Raw genomic sequence first — 20,234 nt, forward strand, 5'->3', positions numbered from 1 at the left:
GGGGAAGACTTTTCTTTCACTGTCAGAATATTTTACTGACTTTTGGTGCACTTGTAACTCAAAAATGGACGTATCAATTTAGCTCAAACACACAAAATGGATCTTTGGGCTGAATATGAAAAGCTTCCATCACAAGGACACTGTTTCGAGTTAGGAGTGACGGAAATTAGATGTTTACACTGGAACCCCTTCTCTCACAGAGGATCAGGAAAGCTTACTGCAGCAGTCTTTTTACATATTGTAGGATCAGAAGCTGAACAACTAATTTAATCAGTAGAAATCACAAAACAAATTTACAAGCGGAACAAAGCAACAGAGGGTCCTGTGGCACCTTTAAGACTAACAGAAGTATTGGGAGCATAAGCTTTCGTGGGTAAGAACCTCACTTCTTCAGATCTTGCACCCTCTGTTGCTTTTTACAGATTCAGACTAACACGGCTACCCCTCTGATAAGTGGAACAAAGACTTCAGACCATAAAAAGTAGGTTGTTCATCTGGGTCTAATATAAAGGTAATGTATTCTTAGGGAAATGTGGAAGATTCTAAATAGTAGCTCGAAGATGAGAATACAATGCTATCAAGAAAGGACTCAACTTTCCATCTCAGTGCACAGAAAATCTCTTTTTCAGTGTGAAGGAAATAAACTGAGAAGTACTGATGAGGATATGCAAAATCTCCTTTAAAAACAACAAAGGTTGTTCAAAGGCTTGGATGTCACTAATGTGGTGTCTTTCTTTTTAAAAGGAGCCAAAGGGAGATAGAGACACTTCAATTCTGGGTATATTGTTTGAGAGTATAATTAAGGCTTATGTAGTACAATACTTGGATAAGTATAATTGGCTAGGTTCAAACAACCACAGCTCTGCAAGAGAAAATTGTGCCTCTAACTTGTTGGGGGGGGGGATGGGGACGGGACGAGCTAAAGATGACCTGATACACATAAATTAGATACCTGGATTGTCCAAAATTGCTTTCAAATAAGCTCTTTCAAGAAAGGGCTTTATTAAAAGCAAGATCACAAAACAGACATCGCAGTAAATGATACATCCCCTTTTGCAGTTTTCTCCCAGTTCTAGCCCTTTAATTGTATTTTCTTCCTCATTCTTGCAGGCCCTACTCTTGTTTGATCTTTATTTTTCTATTCTGGATACTATCCTGGCTCCCCTTCTTATGTCTCTATCTTCTTTGGTAAGGCAGCATATCCGGTGTCTAAAGCAGATGAATGAGTCAGGAGATTTGGTTGTATTCCTGACTGCCAATGACTCGTTGTGTGACATTGGGTTATTTAATTAATCGCTGGGACTCAGTTTCCTTATTTATCAAATTTGGATAATACTGAGACAAGGTTCCGGGGTACTATCTAGTCTCTGATGAACAAGGAATTAACTCCAGTTCAGCTTCCCTGTCCTCTTGCACAAGTGCTCAAGAGAAGGTTTACATAAGTGGCTGCCAGGCAGACAGAAAGGAAAGAATGCCATTGAGAAGATGACTTCCATATCAGGGGAACGGGATTGGTTGAATGTACTCCAGCTGATGAATTTTTATTTTCCTGTTATAAAAACTGCCATCTAACCTTCAAAAATAAATGTTAGAAAAAGACCCTATCGACTTTTGCTGCTGAAAAATTACACCAGATTACAAATATTTACTTGTCTACTTAAAGTAGTAACTCTTGCAATATAGAGGATTTTTTCTGATTTTATTCTCTATTTCACAAATATGTTTTCTAAAATTTCTTACCAACAATATACTTGTATTTCTTTACATTATATTAGGTGTGGTATGATTGCCAAAAGTCAAAGGAACTCTAAGAACTAAAACAAATATACAAAAAGGACTTCATTGAAGCTGGTATGCATTTTCTCTGAAGAAACTCTTAATATAATGGGCAATAGGCCATTAACAATTATGGACAAAGTGACAAAAGTTTCCCTTGAGTTATAATCAAGAAAGTAACCTAAAAACACTTGCTCTATTAAGAATAAAACAAGCTTTTAGTACTAGAGAATATTTTATGATTCTAAATGTCTGTATTTAGACAGTACTCATGAATATACAAAATAATGTAATTTTTGAACTCTTAAACTTACTATATTTTTGTTCATCATAATTTATAATTTTTACTATCATACTAGATTCTCATGACAATTTGGAATGGACCAGAAAAAGCCTAGCTTAAATTAAATTAAGAGTCATTTGCCAAGAGTTTGATTAAAAAGCACATTTTAAAGTTTGAGAGAAATGTAATGAGACAATATAGCTGAATGGCATAGATCCAACAGTACATATGCAAATGACTAGCACATTAGTAGTAGGAAGGTCATATATTTTACACTTCAGATCAAAAATAATTAAAGGGATCTTTCGTTCAGATGGAGAAAAATAAAGTCAGCAAATTTCAACTTTCCTCCCAAATCAAAGGAGAGCTCTGAAACACTTTCTTGAATGAATCAAAAAATACAAACAAGGTAACCCTAACCCTTCACTAACTGGTAAGTGTTTCAAAGAAAATTTGCAAAGTCATTGCTGAGTCCTGTAGTGGGGGTCCAAGGAGGGCCCCAAGGACGTGAGGGTACACCTGTATTTGCCCACTGAGGTATTGATGGGGGGGGGGGGCCTGAAATTTCTGGGAACTGAACCTAGGTGAGACACCTGTTTAGGCCAAGATCTTTCACCTTGGAAGACAAAGGAAGGCAGCATCTTGTACTTCTATGGAAGGCCTGGGGAAGAAGAATAACTGGTGAGAGAAATCATGTTGAATAAAGCCTGTACCTTGCTAGGTTAAGTTTTAGACTTTTAAATGTGTTTTTACTTTTATTTGCTTGTAATCCTTTCTAGCTTTATTCCTTTTACTTTGCATCACTTAATCTATTTCCTATTGTTAATAAATTTGTTTTATTTTTTACTATAAACCAATTTAGTGCAGTGTTTGAAGGAAAGGTTATATTTACCCCAGTTAAGTTAATAAGCTGTGAATTAACGTTATTGTTTCTCGGAGCTGTCCAGGACAGGGCTGGACATTGCAGAGCACATGATTTGGGGACAATTTGGGACAGGGTGTGTGTTGCTGATTGTAACCAAAGCTGGTGAAAGCCAGAGTGGGGCTGTGGGATGCAAACAGGCTGCTGGGGTCAGAGTTACTGAACCAGGGTAGTCTAGCTCAGGGTGTGCCCTCCATGCTTATAGGCTGGCTGTGAGCATCCCAGGCTAGGTGCTACAGCAGCAAAGCACTGTAAGGCACCCTCGGTTCCAGGGCAAGTTGTGACACAACCCCTTACTGGTCTCGATTGCCCCCACGCCCCATGACAACTCGGAGTTAGGAGTTCAAGGTTCTACTCTTATTCTGATACAGTTCGCTGTGCAATCTTGGGCAAGTCTGGGAAGTACCTATAGTATAATGATTACATTCATTATACAGCATTTTATTTGCAAATAGGATTGGTGTTTTTTGTTTTTGCTCCCCCAGCAATTCCATTTCAAACATTATAGAATTAATCAGCTTGGCAGACAGAATACATTTACCACACTCTCTAGTTTTTGATTCTTACATTTTATTTCCTCAAATTCTTCTTTAGCATTCTACACAGCAACTCTCCTTAACTGAAAAATGAGCACTGCAGATTTCCATAAGGAACAATATTCTACAATTGTGTCAAGTCAAGCATACAAAGACATTAACATTCCTTCATTTCAACTTGATCTGCTTCTGTTTGAAATCTAAAATGCAGTAGTCATTGCTTTTTTTCAATTGCTAGTCAGACCTGCAGCACCTAAAAGTTTCCAGAAATCAGACTTCAGCAGAATATTTAAGATTTTCCAATTAAAAGTGCAATTACTAAAGAAAAATTGCCTATTACTGATAAGATGATGGGACTTCAGTGACAGGTGATGCAGAATTCAAGCTACGATTTGAGGAGGAAAATAGAATAAGAGACAGAATCATTTATGATGAATACATATTAAAACCTCTAGTCCAATTATGATCCTGATTTCTGATAATAAAAAGTGAAATTGAAGACAGCCTAAAAAATAGCTAAATTGATGCAATTATAGATGTATTGAATCTTACTATTGAGACAATATGATGTCTTTTTACATGACCCTTTGTTCAGAACCAGAGTGGTAGAATACACTGGTGATAGTTGTCATCTCTGTAATTGAATATTAACCTGAATAAAGCAGTCATCACCAATACCCAATAAAGTAAATAAATATACAATTTAAATAAATTAATGGAGATATCCTAGCTCCTAGAACTGGAAGGGACCTTGAAAGGTCATCGAGTCCAGCCCCCTGCCTTCACTAGCAGGACCAAGTACTGATTTTGCCCCAGATCCCTAAGTGGCCCCCTCAAGGATTGAACTCACAACTCTGGGTTTAACAGGCCAATGCTCAAACCACTGAGCTATCCCAGTTAAAAATCACATAATACATTAAATACTGCTATGCATTCAGAAACAAACAACTTTTAACCTGGCTCTTAACTTAGATCAGGGGTAGGCAACCTATGGCATCTGTGCCGAAGGCGGCACGCGAGCTGATTTTCAGTGGCACTCACACCGCCCAGGTCCTGGTCACCGGTCCGGGGGACTCTGCATTTTAATTTAATTGAAAATGAAGCTTCTTAAACATTTTAAAAACCTTATTTACTTTACATCCAACAATAATTTAGTTCTATATTATAGACTTATAAAAACATTAAAATGTATTACTGGCACGCAAAACCTTAAATTAGAGTGAATAAATGAAGACTCGGCACACCACTTCTGAAAGGTTGCTGTCCCCTGACTTAGATGGTTAAGACTAAAGGATAATGTAGTCAAACTAGTTCCAACACTTGATAACTTTATTCCTATTATTCTATAGCAGGATTAGCTTCTTTTTGTCATTTACAACCTAATGTTCTGCTAATTAGCCAAAAACACCTTAGTGAGAAAGGTGAGGCATAAGCAATATAAAAATCTAAATAGGTGCAACTCCTCATAGTCCTAGCCTGTTCATACAATAGTAAAAGCAGAATACAATTAAAAGGCACCAAACAGCTCTTCACATGCAGTTGTCTAAATACAAAAGGGAGCTTAATCGAGCAAATAAAAGGGACTGAAGATGTGGAGACACCCGACACTTATAAAACAATTAGGGGCACTCTGAAATACCATTTCAAAAATATAGAAAATATGTTTCATTGCTAAAGAAAACAAACAGCCATAATTTGAGAGCACTGCAGTTACAATAATGAAATGGAATGAGAACTCTGCACGCAAAGGGAGCTTTCTGATTGGTTTTCAGTGAACGTATACAAGATTCAGTAATGCATCTTAAGTGAACGGTAGGAGAGGGTAGCTTTACTTTTCAGGTGTCCGTATATCATTTTATATTACAATCATAAATATATTAGACAAATATGTTTATATACATACTTATATACAGAGTGAGAGAGAGAGAGACTTGGCATCTTTCATCTTGAGGATGAAAACTCAAATTAATGAAAAGTGCCATGAGAGGACAGTGGAGGGAACCTCTCTCAATAAGCTTTCATTGAAACAAATCAGCCTAAAGCATTTATATTACTATCTTTGAATCTCTTGAGATGATTATTAATGGCTTCCCTAGTACAAATTACAGAATGTTATATTAAAATAAAGAATCATATCAGAAACAAGATGTGTAACAATATTCCTGCTTGCAAGAATTTTATGCTTTGTGATCAGGAAATCACAGAAATTTTCTTAAACAGAAAATACTGTTTACTCATACAGTATCTGTTTCAAATAAATGTTTAGTAAAATAATATGCTTCTTAAATTCTTCCCCACAGAAGACAGTGACTTTATTCTGAATTTTATGTTCAAATCCATTAATCAAATCATCCTACTTCCCTTAATAACTAGTTTTAGCTTGCAAATGCAGCTTTATACTTTACTTTCCAGTATTTAGAGCAGATGAATTAAGACATGTCTATTGTGAATCGGTACTATGTAGTCTAAGGATTAATTACCATAGCAACCAGTCTAGGCCTTTGACAATATATCTTCAAACAAATTGCTGGATTTTCTAAAGGTATGTGGATAGGATTTATATTTAGGTGTTTGTCTATTCTGAATAGATTGAAGGTTTTTCATTATGTGGATTTTTTACAAAAGTATACAGTACATACATTACCATGCTCTAAACAGTTTTAGTATTCTCAGCATACACAAAGCTGCAGCTAAATATGGAAAACAAAAATGCTACAAAAGAGCCAAGGTATTTAAATGTTATACTCGACATATGTAATAGCAATCCTCCATCTTAATGGCCCCTCCCTCCCTTCCTCTCTCACTATCTCTCAATAAAGAGCATAAAGGCTCTAATAATAAAAAGGCCCAGTTTTAATCTATCCAGTTACTCTGGAAAGCTATCCCTCCCACTTCCCCCTTGTATTTTCAGGAGTGATTTAAGGTAATGTGGAGTCAAAGTTCCATCTAAATCTCTCCTTCAATATCTCTCCCTGTTCCAGACACACTGGAAATGTTTTGGAACCAAGGACTGCAGAGGAAGAGAAGTGCAGGAAGAAACATCATAAGAAAGGCCATACTGGGTCAAACCAGTGGTCCATCTAGCCCAGTAGCCTGTCTTCCAACAGTGGCCAGTGTCAGATGCTTGAGGGTGAATGAACGGAAAAGGGAAATTATTGAATGATCCATTCCCTGTTATCCAGTACAAGCTTCTGGCAGAATGGTCTTTAACGGCGATTTATGCATTGCTGCATCAAAAACTTACAAGATGCCAAAAATAATGTATTTCAAAACAAGCTAGGCAGCCCAAAGTCAAGTGCATGGGCAGGAACTTTTTAATGAGAGCAGTGAATAATAAGTCCAAGTAGAGCTTGTTGGCATCTCGAAGTGGGTGGGCAAAGTTTGGGCGTATTAGGATAATCCAGAAAGTGTGAAAGGTATGCTCTGAAGGCCCTGATCTCATGGTCACCTTTAAAGAAATGAGAGAAAAAATGTGGGAGACAACTGAAATAGAAGGAGATATCAGCAAAAGACTGCATGATAAGAAGAAATTTAAAAAGGAAGAACTGGGATTGTCAGTAAAATATGCCTCTTTTCTTTGTAAATCTAAAACCTTTTATTCAACCCTGCCATACCAAGTTACAGCTGATTTTTCCCCTGCATATTTTTTTCTATTCTATACTTTCAGTCTTCTCTCTTCCCTTGTCTCAATTTCCTTCCTTCTTCTTTCCCTTCCATCCCTACTCTCTTCCTCTTTCATTCTTGCGCTTCTTCCTGCTACCCTTTTGTCTCCCTTCAACTTTCCCCAAATTCACAGATTATGAAGTCAGATGGGACCATCTAGTCTGACCTCACTGCACGGCACAGGCCATAGAACTTCCCTGAATTAATTCCTGTTTGAACTAGAGTATATCCATTAGAAAAAAATCCAATCTTGATTTTAAAATTGCTAGTGAAGGAGAATCTACCATGATCCTTGGTAAACTGTGCCGATTAGTCACCCTCATTATTAAAAATTTGCACCTAATTCCCAGTCTGAATTTATCTAACTTCAACATTCAGTCATTAGATTTTGTTAGACTTCTATCTGCTAGATTGAAGAGCCCATTATTGAATTTCTGTTCCCAGTGTAGGCACTTACAGACTAATCAAGTCACCCATTAACCGTCTCTTTTTTAAATGAAATAGATTGAGCTACTGGAGTCTCACTATGAGGCATGGATTTCAATCCTTTAATCATTCTTGTGATTCTTCTCTAACTTATCAACATCCTCCTTAAACTGTGGACACCAGAACTGGACATAGGATTCCAGAAGTGTTCACAGTGTGCCAAGCACAGAGGTGTAATAATCTCCCTACTTCTGCTCAAGATTCCCCCATTTATACATCCAAAGCTTAGCACTTTTGGCCACAGCATCTCACTGGGAGCTCATGTTCAGCTGATTATCCGCCATGACCCCCTAAGTCTTATTCAGAGTCACTGCTTCCCAAGATAGAGACCCCATCCTATACATATGACTTATATTCTTTGTTCCTAGATGTACAATTTTATATTTGGCCATATTAAAATACATATTGTTTGATTGCACCAAACTTACCAAGCATCCCAAACTCCTTTGTATCCATGACCTGTCCTCTTTATTATCTACCACAATCAACTGAAATCTTCCTTTTTTTCCCTTTTCCCAGTTTAAGACTGTAACTCCACTCCCACAGTCCAAGCTACAGCACCCTCTCTGTCAGACTTCCTCTCTTGTCTTGTGGCTGGTGCGTCAGATAAAATAATGTTTGGACAATTCAGCAGACTTTGCAGGAGGCTGCTTGAAAAGCCTGTTGATGCATCTAACCAACCTAGAAGTCAGCTGAGAAGAGGTGAAAGAAGAGTTGTTGGAGGAAGGGAGGCATTCTCGGAGATGCAGTATGGAGTTATGAGCACTGTGAGCTGTCAAGAATGAAGCTGGGGATAGCCACATCACAGACAGAGATGCAAAGATATGGGGCTGGCAGATTATTTGGAGGGGAAGCTTTTATATGTAGCTATCCTTTAACAATGGCATACGTCGGGGCAGTGTAATTGGGAAGACAGGGAGAGGGGCTAGCACTCCCATCCCAATATCTGGAAGAAGTGAAAGCCAGACCCAACTATGTTCCACACATGGGGAGCGGGGAGGGAGGGGGACGATGGATGAGAACGAGATCTGGAAGAGGGGCTGGAGTAGCTTCCATTTCCACAGTGCACGAGATCAGGTAGGACCAGCCACCAGGAAGGCAGTGGGCACCTGCCCTCTAGGGACTGACACAAGAGTGGCAGTAAGAACTAGCAGGATGCCCCTTCCCAGGCTGAGGCCGGCTGCCCCTGCCGCCCCCCACAAAGTTTCAGTAGATCCCCTTACTTCCCCTCTTATCCCTGTGCCCCTGCATTCACAGGAAGCTTCCTTCCCCCCACACTAGGGTTGCCAACTTGGTAATATTTAAAAACTAGACACTCCAGCAGGAGTGCCAGAACCTCCCCTGCCCCGCCTGTTCCCTCCAAATCCCTGCCACTGCCCCACCTCTTGTCCCCGAGGCTCTACCCCCATCCACTTCTCTTCCCCCCTCTTCCCTGTCGCTCGCTGCTTTTCCCCTTCCATTCCCCCACCTGGGTCAGGAGGGACTCGCCTGCGGAGCCAGGGCTGGGAGCTGCAGCCACCCAGCTCAGTAACAAAGCGAGGAACAACAACACTTTAAAAATCAAGTGTGTCCTGCAGCAGTTTTCAGATGATCTGCTCTGATATCCCCATGCAGCTTCAGGTCCTAAACCCAGGTCTCAGGAAGATCTTAATGTACAATTTACTCCTATGTATTACAGCACTGATTGCCTTTCCCTTCATCTGGTGTCTTCAGCCTGCCCTTTTCCTCTCTCCTCTTTCCCCATCCCTGTAACCTGGGGTCAGCTGTACAATGGGAAAAACTGAGGACTTATTCAGGCCTTTTTAATAAGTTACTTTCAAGAGGCCAATATGAGAATTTTAATTAAACCTGTGCATTCAAACTACTTACATTGCATACTTAAATTGCCTTTGTATGTCAGACTTTGCCAAATGGTTTGTAGGAAAGTTGTGTGGAACTGCAGCTATTCCCAGTAGATACCCAGTTGTATGTAAAAATATCATAATGCATTCTTTTACAGAAGTGCATATCTTAAGTTATATTATACTGTGCCAAGGCTATTAGTAGAATGATCCAAACCAACTTCTGCTAAAGTCTCAGGAACATTATATATATATATATATATATATATATATATATATATATATATATATATATATATATATATTCTCATTTACTTTAGAACAGGAGAGCTTTTCTTCTGCCCAGAAAATTAAAAATGTGTTTGTCGTGACATCCACACATAGCAATGAGACCTACCAATTCCTAAAGCCGTCAGAAAACCTTTGTCTTCACATTTACTTTTAAATAGACCATGTTAGTAATGTTCAGGATTACAACAGAGAAAGGGCAATGACCAGTAATGAACTTGTTGCCCCAAACTCTGAAAAAGAGAAAATGAGTTTTAAGTCTAGCAGGCCAAAGTGAATCACTCTCAAGTGATTTCCTGTTTATACTTGCTTTAAAACAAACCATTTTCTAAACCTCCCCAGCGAACAGAATGATTAATAATGATTGCTGACTAATTCCCCGAGCAAAATACTTTACTTGTAGCAAAAGAGCCAAGTTACAAAACAAAATGATCAGCCATATTTTAAAAAATGGGATCCCTCTGAGAAGAGCCAACTTAGACAATTTCAGCCATACAAAAGATGTGATCACAACAAAAGGAGCCAAGTCAGAAAAAAGTTAGCCAAGTAAAAGCAGACAGAATTATAGCCACATTTCTCTGCACAGATCCAACATGTAGATTTAGAAGATAACTATTACTCCAAATTGTATCTAGTTTAATTTGCCTGTTTGAATAGCTAACGCCTTGCAAACTTGCTCATTTGTAACAAAGATGGTTTGAAATGTAAGTTGTTTCTTAAATTCAGAGCTCATTAAAGGTATTAGACTGATCTCCTGGGCACTGGCGTTTTCATGTTTAGCCACCTGTAAGAAAGGAAGGAATAATGTGAACTACTGACACACATTGCTGGGTTCTAAATTAGCTGTAACCAGCCAGGGGAAAAAAAGCCAGGGGATATTTATGGACAGTTCTGTGAAAACATCTACTCAGTGCACAATGGTCATCAAAAGAAAAAAAGACAAAGAGAAAATGTTTGGCTATATAAAGACTACTTTAGAAAAGAATATTAGAAATATTGTAATGCCATTTTATAGACAAGCGATATGCTGTCACCTTGCGCACCATGTTCGGGTCTGGTCACCTTTGTCTTGAAAGTGAAACAACAGAAATAGAAGTGGTCTGGAGATTAGCAGAGGAAATGAAGTGGATACATGAAAAGACTTCCATCTGAGGAGAGACTAAAAAGATCAGGATGGTGTAGTTTACAGAGGAGCCAATTAAGAAGGGACATGAGAGAGGCATATAAAATGACTGATTACGAGAAGATATATAAGACAGCACCTGATTTAATACAAGAATAAGGGATTTTCCAACAAATGTAAAAGACAAAACTTGAAAAACTGAGAAAAGGAAATACCTTTTTACACAATGCATAACAGGAAAGTTTGTGTGGATATACATGAAAATTTCCTTTCTCTGAGTAATAACGTCCACAGATTCATTATGTAGGATCCTCAGCCTATTTGCTGCTTTGGAGGAAGACTCAGACATGCCAGACATTGACAGGAAGAGGTTTGGTCCTGCCAGTTTGAGATAAACTTCCACAGCAAATGGTAACTGCCTGATAAAATGATCTATATTGAATTCACTTCACAAAATAACTCAAGATAGATATTACATATACTGCAGAGTTTAACTGTATACATTTATCAGCTAAACCAAAGGTCATATCAGATCTTTGTTTATAATAGAACAATCACTTTAGGTTGGGCTGGATCTTTGAAATTCATTGTGCTGAGAAAGGAAATTTTCAGGGAGACATGGAAAAAATGTCCTATTCTCATGTAATAGCGACCACATATTCGTTACGATGAGATCATAGGGATGAGATTCATTACGATGCCTCAAGGGAGAGAGAGAACCTTATTAAGATTACATATAGATATTGATTTTTTTCTCTTTTACTGGAGGACTACAGATCGGAGCACTTTTGTCCCAAAGGCAGCATCAGCCAAGCTCAACTTGAACAAAGAGCATATGTGAACTGAACCATGTAGCTGCTTGGAAGATTCTCTCTTATAAGACATTAAGTATCAGGGGGTAGCCGTGTTAGTCTGTATCTACAAAAACAACAAGGAGTCTGGTGGCACCTTAAAGACTTGCATCCGAAGAAGTGAGGTTTTTACTCACGAAAGCTTATGCCCATATAAATCTGTTAGTCTTTAAGGTGCCACCAGACTCCTTGTTGTTCTTATAAGGCATGTGATTTCCATCTTCCTCATAAGGCTGTTATTCCCACAGGAAGACAGTTCTGATATTATCAACATAAATAGTTGTTTTTGTCTTGTAGACCCTGGAAAAGACAACCTTAACCAAATGGGATATTCTAGAACTGAGGCCAAAAACCTGCATTGGAAATGCTGTTGTCCCAAAATAAAGCATAGGTTTTTCCTATGGGATCAATAAAGGGGGATAGAGAAGACGCCCCCCTATAGACAATGGGAAAATCCTCTATGTGATGAATGTCTGAGTAGATTTGGGTGTCCCCATCTTGGATTAGATATCTTCTGGGAATCTGTTGGAGGTATTCCAAGTTGAGCTCCTGCTGGATTTGTTTGTCATCAGGAACAGGAGATTTGTTTGTGATCAGGAATAGCATGCAGTAAAAGTCCCTGGGGTCTATTGCCCAACTCTAGACTTAATGACTATTCCCCATGTGATTTGTCTTCTTTTCTTCCTGTGACAGCCCTTGTAGCGCTTTACACAAAGCTCCCTCCAGAGGCTCCTGGGAAAAGGAGCTTGGGGGTTGAGAGATTTATCGCTGATGGGTGACAGGACACGGTCCTGAGCAAAGGTCCTATCTGGGAGCAGAGGGATTCTGCTGCAGTCATTAGGCTAACCATTTTCTCCCTTGTTGTAAACATGACTCCAGGCCTGCAGATCCAGAGCGTACTCTGAAGTTGACTGCTGCATGGGGTTTCCCATTTGGGCCAGGTTAATTGAGAAAAAAGACTGGGAGAGACCCTGGTTCAAGAGAAGAAAAAAGGGCTGGGCTTGAGGGCCCATTACTGCATTCACTCTTATCCTCAGAAACAGAACTGAGACCAACATCCTCCATCTGTAGTCTTATTTGCAGAGGATGGAAATATGGTGCAGCTGTACTTAGATCATGGCTGGAATCATGGCCAACATTTGGGCACCACCTTTCTCTTTTCTTTGAAGGTACTCTGACTGAACCCTTATTGCATTGTCCTGGCTCCCCGTCTAGCTCCTCAGGGTTGCCCTTCCATTCCAGTTGTTTTTGAGGAGGCAGGAAATCTGTTCGGCAGAAAAGGAGAGAGATTGTGAACCACGCCCCACAGGATTCTCCTCTGAGGGACCTGTGACTGCACAAGGCTCTAAAATCTACATCCCTCACTATGTGCGGTGCAGAGATGTCATAGCAGACCTGTAGCTTGGCCTTCCTTCTGGGTTTATCTTTCATCCCACACTGCACAAAGGACAGCAGTACTTTCTTGGAAGAATCTTCTGGCCATGGTCTAAGATAGGTTATTGTTCCAGTTGGATCACAGTATGGCAATTCATATGTTACTATAGCATAAATAGAGATAGTAAAATGTCCGGATGCTGCCTCATTAGTATGCTTCAATCCTTTCCTAAAGTGACTGGGCTACTAGAAGAGAGAAGGTAGTTTTGGTATCCATCCAAGGGACTCTCAAAGCAGTGGTATTACAGAATGACACATTCAGTGATGTCTTTGATTAAGCAAGAATTTATTAGAGTATTTCACAGAGAACAAAGAGAATTTTTAAATGGTAACATACAATATATTGCTGTGCTAAATGCCCTACATAAGCTGGTTAATGTGCTGTACTAAATTTTCATTTTACCTTTTAATTTCCCCTTTAAATCACTGGTTCCCCACCACAGAAACAAACAAATAATTAGCAACTTTTAAAATAACCAGCATTCATAACTTTCACAAAATTACCCAGCATTTTAGATTTTCTTATAAGAATTCCTCTAGACAGGTGTCTAGTATCAACATTACAAGTGAAATCCCCCAGGCTATTCATATGCTGCCATAACACAACTCAGGAGAGCAGCACATAACAAAACAAAGAGGAACCTGCCATTTCAGAATCTTAATGGGTGGTGGATGAGGAAAGGAATGCTTTTTAGAAGCTTTTACAATGATGTTTTCCCCCTCCACAGTATATTCTCAGCCAATATTTGTAAGTGATTCAATGGCTATGTAATTATGAAAAATAAAATAAAACAAAACAAAACAAAACACAGTTGCGAAACTTCAGGACCTCTACCAGAAAATTCTAACACAAAGGTTGTAGGTATACGTTATTTTAAGGAACGACTACCCAAGTATAGGGATGGAATGACTTTAGGAAACTGATATACAAAATTCAAGTACTGAAAAGTTACACGTTTTTAATATACATTTCTTACAAACTAAGAAAAAGAATGTTTTAAAATGAGTTTCTAACCAAAACCACACACTGCATATTTTTAAAAAGAATACAAATTGATATATAATAATAAAGTATGTAAAAACAAATTAAAAAGCAGCTACACTCCTATTAGGCACACCAAATAGGGACACCTGCACTCCAAAGATATTTCACAATCACTTCTTTTATTGTGATGTTACAGTTACTGAAATGATCAGTATACATGCTGTATATATTAGTTCATATGCTCCTAATATTTACTTATAAAGAATAACAACTATCTTCCTATCAGTAAACCATTCAGAACAACTGGGATGGAATATAGCTGTTTCATACCTACAATGGCTGCCTTAGCACAGTTTTCATTTGTTTAAATAAGTTCCACAGCTATTTATCTGCACGTGTGTGTACACACACACACACACATATATATATTTTACACATAGACACACACCTCATAAACTCACTTTTCTTCTAAACTCTTTAGATAATTTGTCTTCATGCACCATTAAGTTTTGGAACTAACAGCAGCAAGTGGCACTAAGATCTATCCAGTAGGCCTGCTCCAAGAATATACTAGGTGGTGGTATCTTGAGCTCAGAATCAAATGAGTAAGTGGGAAATTTTCTGTTTCAAGTAATCCTTTAATATTAATAGAAATACTAGTAACATAACATACCTGAAAAAGAACATGAACAGAGCAGCTGTGATGCAGAACAAAAGGACCTATAAGAAGGAGAAAGAACATTATTACATAAGAAGGTTAGACTAACTCTATATCTAAATCTGTTTAGGATCAGAGGAGGCCTCACAGACATTAGAATGTGAAGTTTACCTTAATTTTCCATGTTGAATGGGCCTGATCCAAAGCCTATTGAAGTCAACAGAAATAATCATCATTTCAGTAGGCTTTTAGTTCAGGCCCTCTATAAATGAATAAATAAAAATATAAAAGCTAGGTCAGGATGGTGCAATGACAAAAACAGCAAAGGAGGCAGAGTTTGAAATAATGTGAGATTAATTTCCTTCATGTAAAGTTTCACATAACCAACCATAGGATGAAATGTTCTACAATTCACTCAAATGGAAGGATACCAAGATTGTATGGAACAGAGATAAATTTAGCTCTGTGGGGGACAGCTGAGCAGAATATTTTTTTTACTGGTCTGAGAACATCACCTTCAAGACCACCCTAGAAACAGGAATTTGGAAGTTTTATCATTTCATTTTTAGTGTTTTTCATTTGGAAATAATACAGAGCACAGTATATACAGTGTAATTATTCAGACATATCTTACAAATACTTACAGACAACTTTCCCCCTTTTTAAAGTACCCTAATGTAAATATACTAAAGGCCTAGAAGACTCTATAAGGAAAGATTAAATAAAACTGAAATGGTAACATGAGGGGAGAAAGTGAATGCATATCATTAAATTATTATAGGCCTTTCACCAGTGACCTGATAACTTTGCTTATTGTTCCTCTTAGTTTCTCCATCAGGGCCATTTTAGACGACTCTTTAAGATAGTCAGCAGAGGAAGGAAAAAATATCTAATTTCCATCTGAGTGTCCACTAAGACAGGAATGTTGACCTTAGGATAGCAAAATCCACAGTCATTTTTAGCATTTAATGAACTTTAGTGGGAACACTTGAGATTTGGCATTTAGAACTGTTACCAGTCATTTCCACATGACAGGGATACGGCTTCCAAACTTTCACTATGCTAGTATAGCATATTTTATTTTTAAAGTGCTTTACAAACATTACTTTTACTATTATTCAGGCAAATTGGGTTTAAGGAGGAATTTATTAGCAAGTTTCCAAACATTTTTCTTTCGTTTCCTTTTAAAGGTTGTCAGAAGCAGCACACAATATTCAGGATTGCCTTTTAGACATTCGAAGCAAAATTCTTTGTCCATGGAAGTCAATGGCAAAACGCCCATTGGCTGCAACGGGGCTAAGGCTAGGTCTACACTACCCGCCTGAATCGGCGGGTAGAAATCGACCTCGCGGGGATCGATTTATGGCGTCCCATTGGGACGCGACAATCGATCCCTGAATCGGCGCTCTTACTCCACCAGCGGAGGTGGGAGTAAGCGCCATCGACAGAAAGCCGCAGAAGTTGATTTTGCCGCCGTCCTCACAGCGGGGTAAGTCGGCTGTGATACATCGAATTCAGCTACGCTATTCACGTAGCTGAATTTGCGTATCTTAAATCAACTCCCCCCTGTAGTGTAGATGTACCCTAAGATTTCACCACAGAAGAGGGATTTTCTCCCGTCCGCTGTCACTGTAAAAGGGCGAGTTGAGTCCCATGTCCAGCCAGGGAAGAATTCCCTCTCGTGTAGGCTTTGCACAAAGCAGTTTACACTGTTCTATGAGGCTTCTGCCACAAACCCCAGTATAGGGGGCATGTCATGGGCACAGGCAGGGTTGCAGTATATGCTAAGGGCAGGGCTGCATTACACAGTACTGTGGGGAACCTGGGCAACACTATCAACCATAGGACGTTGTAACTTAGACAGCCCTATAGGGATGTATACAATACTCTGGAGCCCTCACAGATCCCTGTAATTGCCCACAATTGGGAGGACATAAAAATGGCTTAGTTCCCTGTGCCTCCTAGAGATGCAAGTTTTGTGCTGTGCCTCTGCACCCCAGGAACTTCTGGCCTCTTCTGGATTGCAAACTTCTCGTGAGGCACTCAAACACTGCTGATGGCTGCCATTTAAAAACAGGTAAACTTACAGAGAATATTATGTTTGGACACAATGTTATCCAAAAGAGATGGACAAATTGCAGGGATTTCAGAAGGGAGCTATGTAGGGTGAGCATACGTCCCGTTTTGGCCGAGACAGTCCCTTTTTTAGGCCCTGTCCCGGCTGGCCTAACTTTTTTGACAAAACTTGGCATTTGTCCCGTTTGCTCTGCTAACTAATCACCAGCTGGCAAGAGCAAACGGGACGAATGCAGAGTTTTGCCAAAAAAATGGGGTGGGAACCCTAGCAGGATGCAGAGGAACATGTAGGAGGTGGGGGGAGGGGGCAAGTGACAATGCCAGCCTTGCGGTGGAGGGTGGACTAGGGGCAGGGTCTCAAGCTGACCTGACCTGCATGCAGGGAGGAGAGGGGGGCGTTGAGAAGCCAAGTGCACGGGCAGGCGGGTGCTGGGGAGCCTCGGTGGGAGCTCGGACCATCAGCTCCATGTGCGGGCTTGGACGCCCAACTCTGTGTGCAGGGGGAAGGGGTTTTCGGGGGGGGGAAGGGATCGCGGGTAGACAGCGGGGGGGGGGGGTTCACCCTAGAGCTATGAATATTTTTAAGAAGCAAGAGAAGAGGTTGAAACAGCTAAATAAGAGGGAGAATAGTGAGTTAGGGTGCTGCATGGAGGTATAAAAGACCTTTTCCGTAACTGGTGTTCTTCAAGATGTGTTGCTCATGTCTATTTCACAATAGGTGTGCAAGCTCGCCACGTGCACCGGTGCTGGAAGTTTTTTCCCTAGCAGTACCCATAGAGGAGCACCCTAGCGATCCCTGGAGTGGCCCTGCTATGGTGCGGTATAAGGAGCGCTGTGTGCTCCCCCCACCCTCAGTTCCTTCTTGCCAGATAACTCTGACAGAGGGGAAGGAGGGCAGGATGTGGAATAGACATGAGCAACGCATCTTGAAGAACACCAGTTACAGAAAAGGTAACTGTCTTTTCTTCTTCGATTGATTGCTCATGTGTATTCCACAATAGGTGATTCCAAGCTATATCTGTTGAGGGTGGGAAGGAGTTCACAAACTCTCGGGACGGAGAACGGCCCTGCCGAACCCAGCGTCTGCCCTGATCTGAGAGACAATTGCATAATGCGAGGTGAACGTGTGAACTGAAGACCACCTGGCAGCCCTACCATGTTCTGAATGGGTAGATGGGCCAAAAAGGCAGCCAACAAGGTCTGCGCCCTAGTTGAGTGCGCCTTCACAATTGGTGGCGGAGGGATTCCCGCCAGGTTGTAACAGGTACGGATGCACGAGGTGATCCATCTGGAGAGCCGCTGAGTGGAGATTGGCCGACTTTTCGTGCGCTCTGCCGAGGCGATGAACAGTTGTGAGGACTTTCTGAACAGCTTAGTCTGCTCCAGGTAAAAAGTCAGAGCCCATCTCACATCCAGCGTGTGGAGGCTCCTCACTGGATGCATGGGGCTTGGGGCAGAGGACCAGCAGAAAAATGTTCTGACCCATGTGATAGGCGGAGACCACCTTCGGGAGGAACAAAGGGTGTGGGGGGAGCTGGACCTTATAATTATGAAACACCATGTATGGGGGCTTGGAAGTCAGAGCCCTGAGTTCTGAGATCTGCCTAGCCGATGTGATTGCAACCATGAAGGCCACCTTCCACGAGAGGTGTGACCAGGAGCATATGGCTAGAGACTCAAACAGGGGCCCCATGAGATGGGCCAACACCAGGTTTAGGTCCCACTGTGGGACTGGGGGCCTAACATACGAGAAGAGACGATCCAACCCCTTAAGGAATCAGCCAGTCATAGCATGGGAGAATACCGTATGGCCCTGCACCAGCGGATGGAAGGCCGATATGGCCACCAGTGCACCTTGACCACCCCAATAAACTCTATGCGTTGTACCGGGACTAACATGGACTTGGTGTTGTTCACCAACGGGCCCAAAATGGTGCATGTGGACAGAAGGAGCGCCACGTGATCCTGCACCTGCGACCGGTAGCTGCCCTTGACCAACTAGTTGTCCAGATAGGGGAAGATCTAGCCCCCCCCCCAGCGCCTGAGGTAGGCCGCCACCACCGACATACACTTCATGAATACCCTGGGAGCAGTGGACAGGCCAAACGGGAGGACTGTAAATTGGTAGTGTTCCTGCCCAACTGTGAAATGGAGGAAGCATCTATGCCCCTCGAATATATGAATGTGGAAGTATGCGTCCTGCAGATCGAGGGCGGTGTACCAGTCCCTGGGATCCAGGGAGGGGATGATGGAGGCCAGGGAGACCATGCAGAACTTGAGCTTCACCATGTACTGGTTCAGGCCTCGCAGGTCCAAGATGGGCCTGAGCCCCCCTTTGGCCTTCGGGATAAGGAAATAGAGGGAGTAGTACCCCTTGTTTTTGAACTCCCCCGGTACCGCTTCCACTGCTCCTAGGCCCAGGAGCCGCCCACCTCCTGCTCGAGCAGAGGGGTCCCCCAGGAGGGACAGGGGCTGGGGGTGGTGGTGGTTGGGCGGGGAGGAAGTAAACTGGAGGGTGTAGCCCCGGGAGATGGTGTTGAGGACCCATTGGTCCGAAGTCAGCCGCGACCACTCCAGGAGGAAAGCACACAACCGATTGGAGAAGGGAAGCTTCACTGAGGGTGGATCCCCGGTGAGAACTGGCAGGGCGCCCCTGGGTGTCCTGTCAAAACTGCCTTTTCCCCGTTTGCTTGCCCTTGGAGGACCCAGGCTGGGGGGGGGGGGGAGAGGCCGAGACTGCCTCTGTGGGCGCTTCTTATAGTGCCGCGACTTCTTATAAGCGGTCTCGTACTTTGACTGGGTGGCCTGCACGGGAGTCTACTGCGGTTTGAACTTAAGTTTAGCTGGAGCCAGATTGCTCCCAGCGCTGCCGCTCCTCCCGGTCCAGAGACAGTGGCAGGTTGTATGTCAGCCCACATAGAGACTCAGTCTGGAGACTCGTGCGGGAGTCTTTCAGGCCAGACAGTTTTGTATCCATTTGTTCTGCAAACAGAGCTTTGTTGTCAAACGGGAGGTCCTGCAGGGAGGTCTGCGCCTTACTGGACAACCTAGAGAACAGGAGCCATGACACCCTTCTCATGGACACCGCGGAGACCATGGACCGTGTGGCCGTGTCCGCTGCATCTGAAGCTGCCTGCAGGGTTGCCCTGGCAGCCGCTGTGCCCTCCTCCACCAGAATTTTGAACTCCTTCCTGTAACACTCCTGGAGGGAGTCCTCGAACTTGGGCAGGGAGCCCCACAGATTGAACTCATACCGGCCCATGAGAGCCTGGTGGTTCGCCATCCGTAACTAGAAGCTCGAGGACGAATACA

The 20,234-nt window shown here is 41.6% G+C and overlaps 1 protein-coding gene across 2 annotated transcripts in view; it reads right to left on the bottom strand.

Moving 5' to 3' along the window:
• The window catches only part of TMEM135 (transmembrane protein 135), a 387,359-nt gene that overhangs the window by 100,028 nt on the left and 267,097 nt on the right, over positions 1-20,234 (bottom strand). The window contains exons 6-7 of one of the 2 annotated variants that reach the window (XM_054015686.1): positions 15,018-15,053; positions 14,862-14,908 (exon numbers count right to left, since the gene is read on the bottom strand). In XM_054015686.1, the coding sequence (XP_053871661.1) occupies positions 14,862-14,908; positions 15,018-15,053 (83 nt within the window). The remainder of the gene's footprint in view (positions 1-14,861; positions 14,909-15,017; positions 15,054-20,234) is intronic. The other variant, XM_054015688.1, reaches the window with a different exon arrangement.

Source organism: Malaclemys terrapin, chromosome 1, assembly GCF_027887155.1.
Source record: "Malaclemys terrapin pileata isolate rMalTer1 chromosome 1, rMalTer1.hap1, whole genome shotgun sequence".
NCBI lineage: Eukaryota > Metazoa > Chordata > Testudines > Emydidae > Malaclemys > Malaclemys terrapin.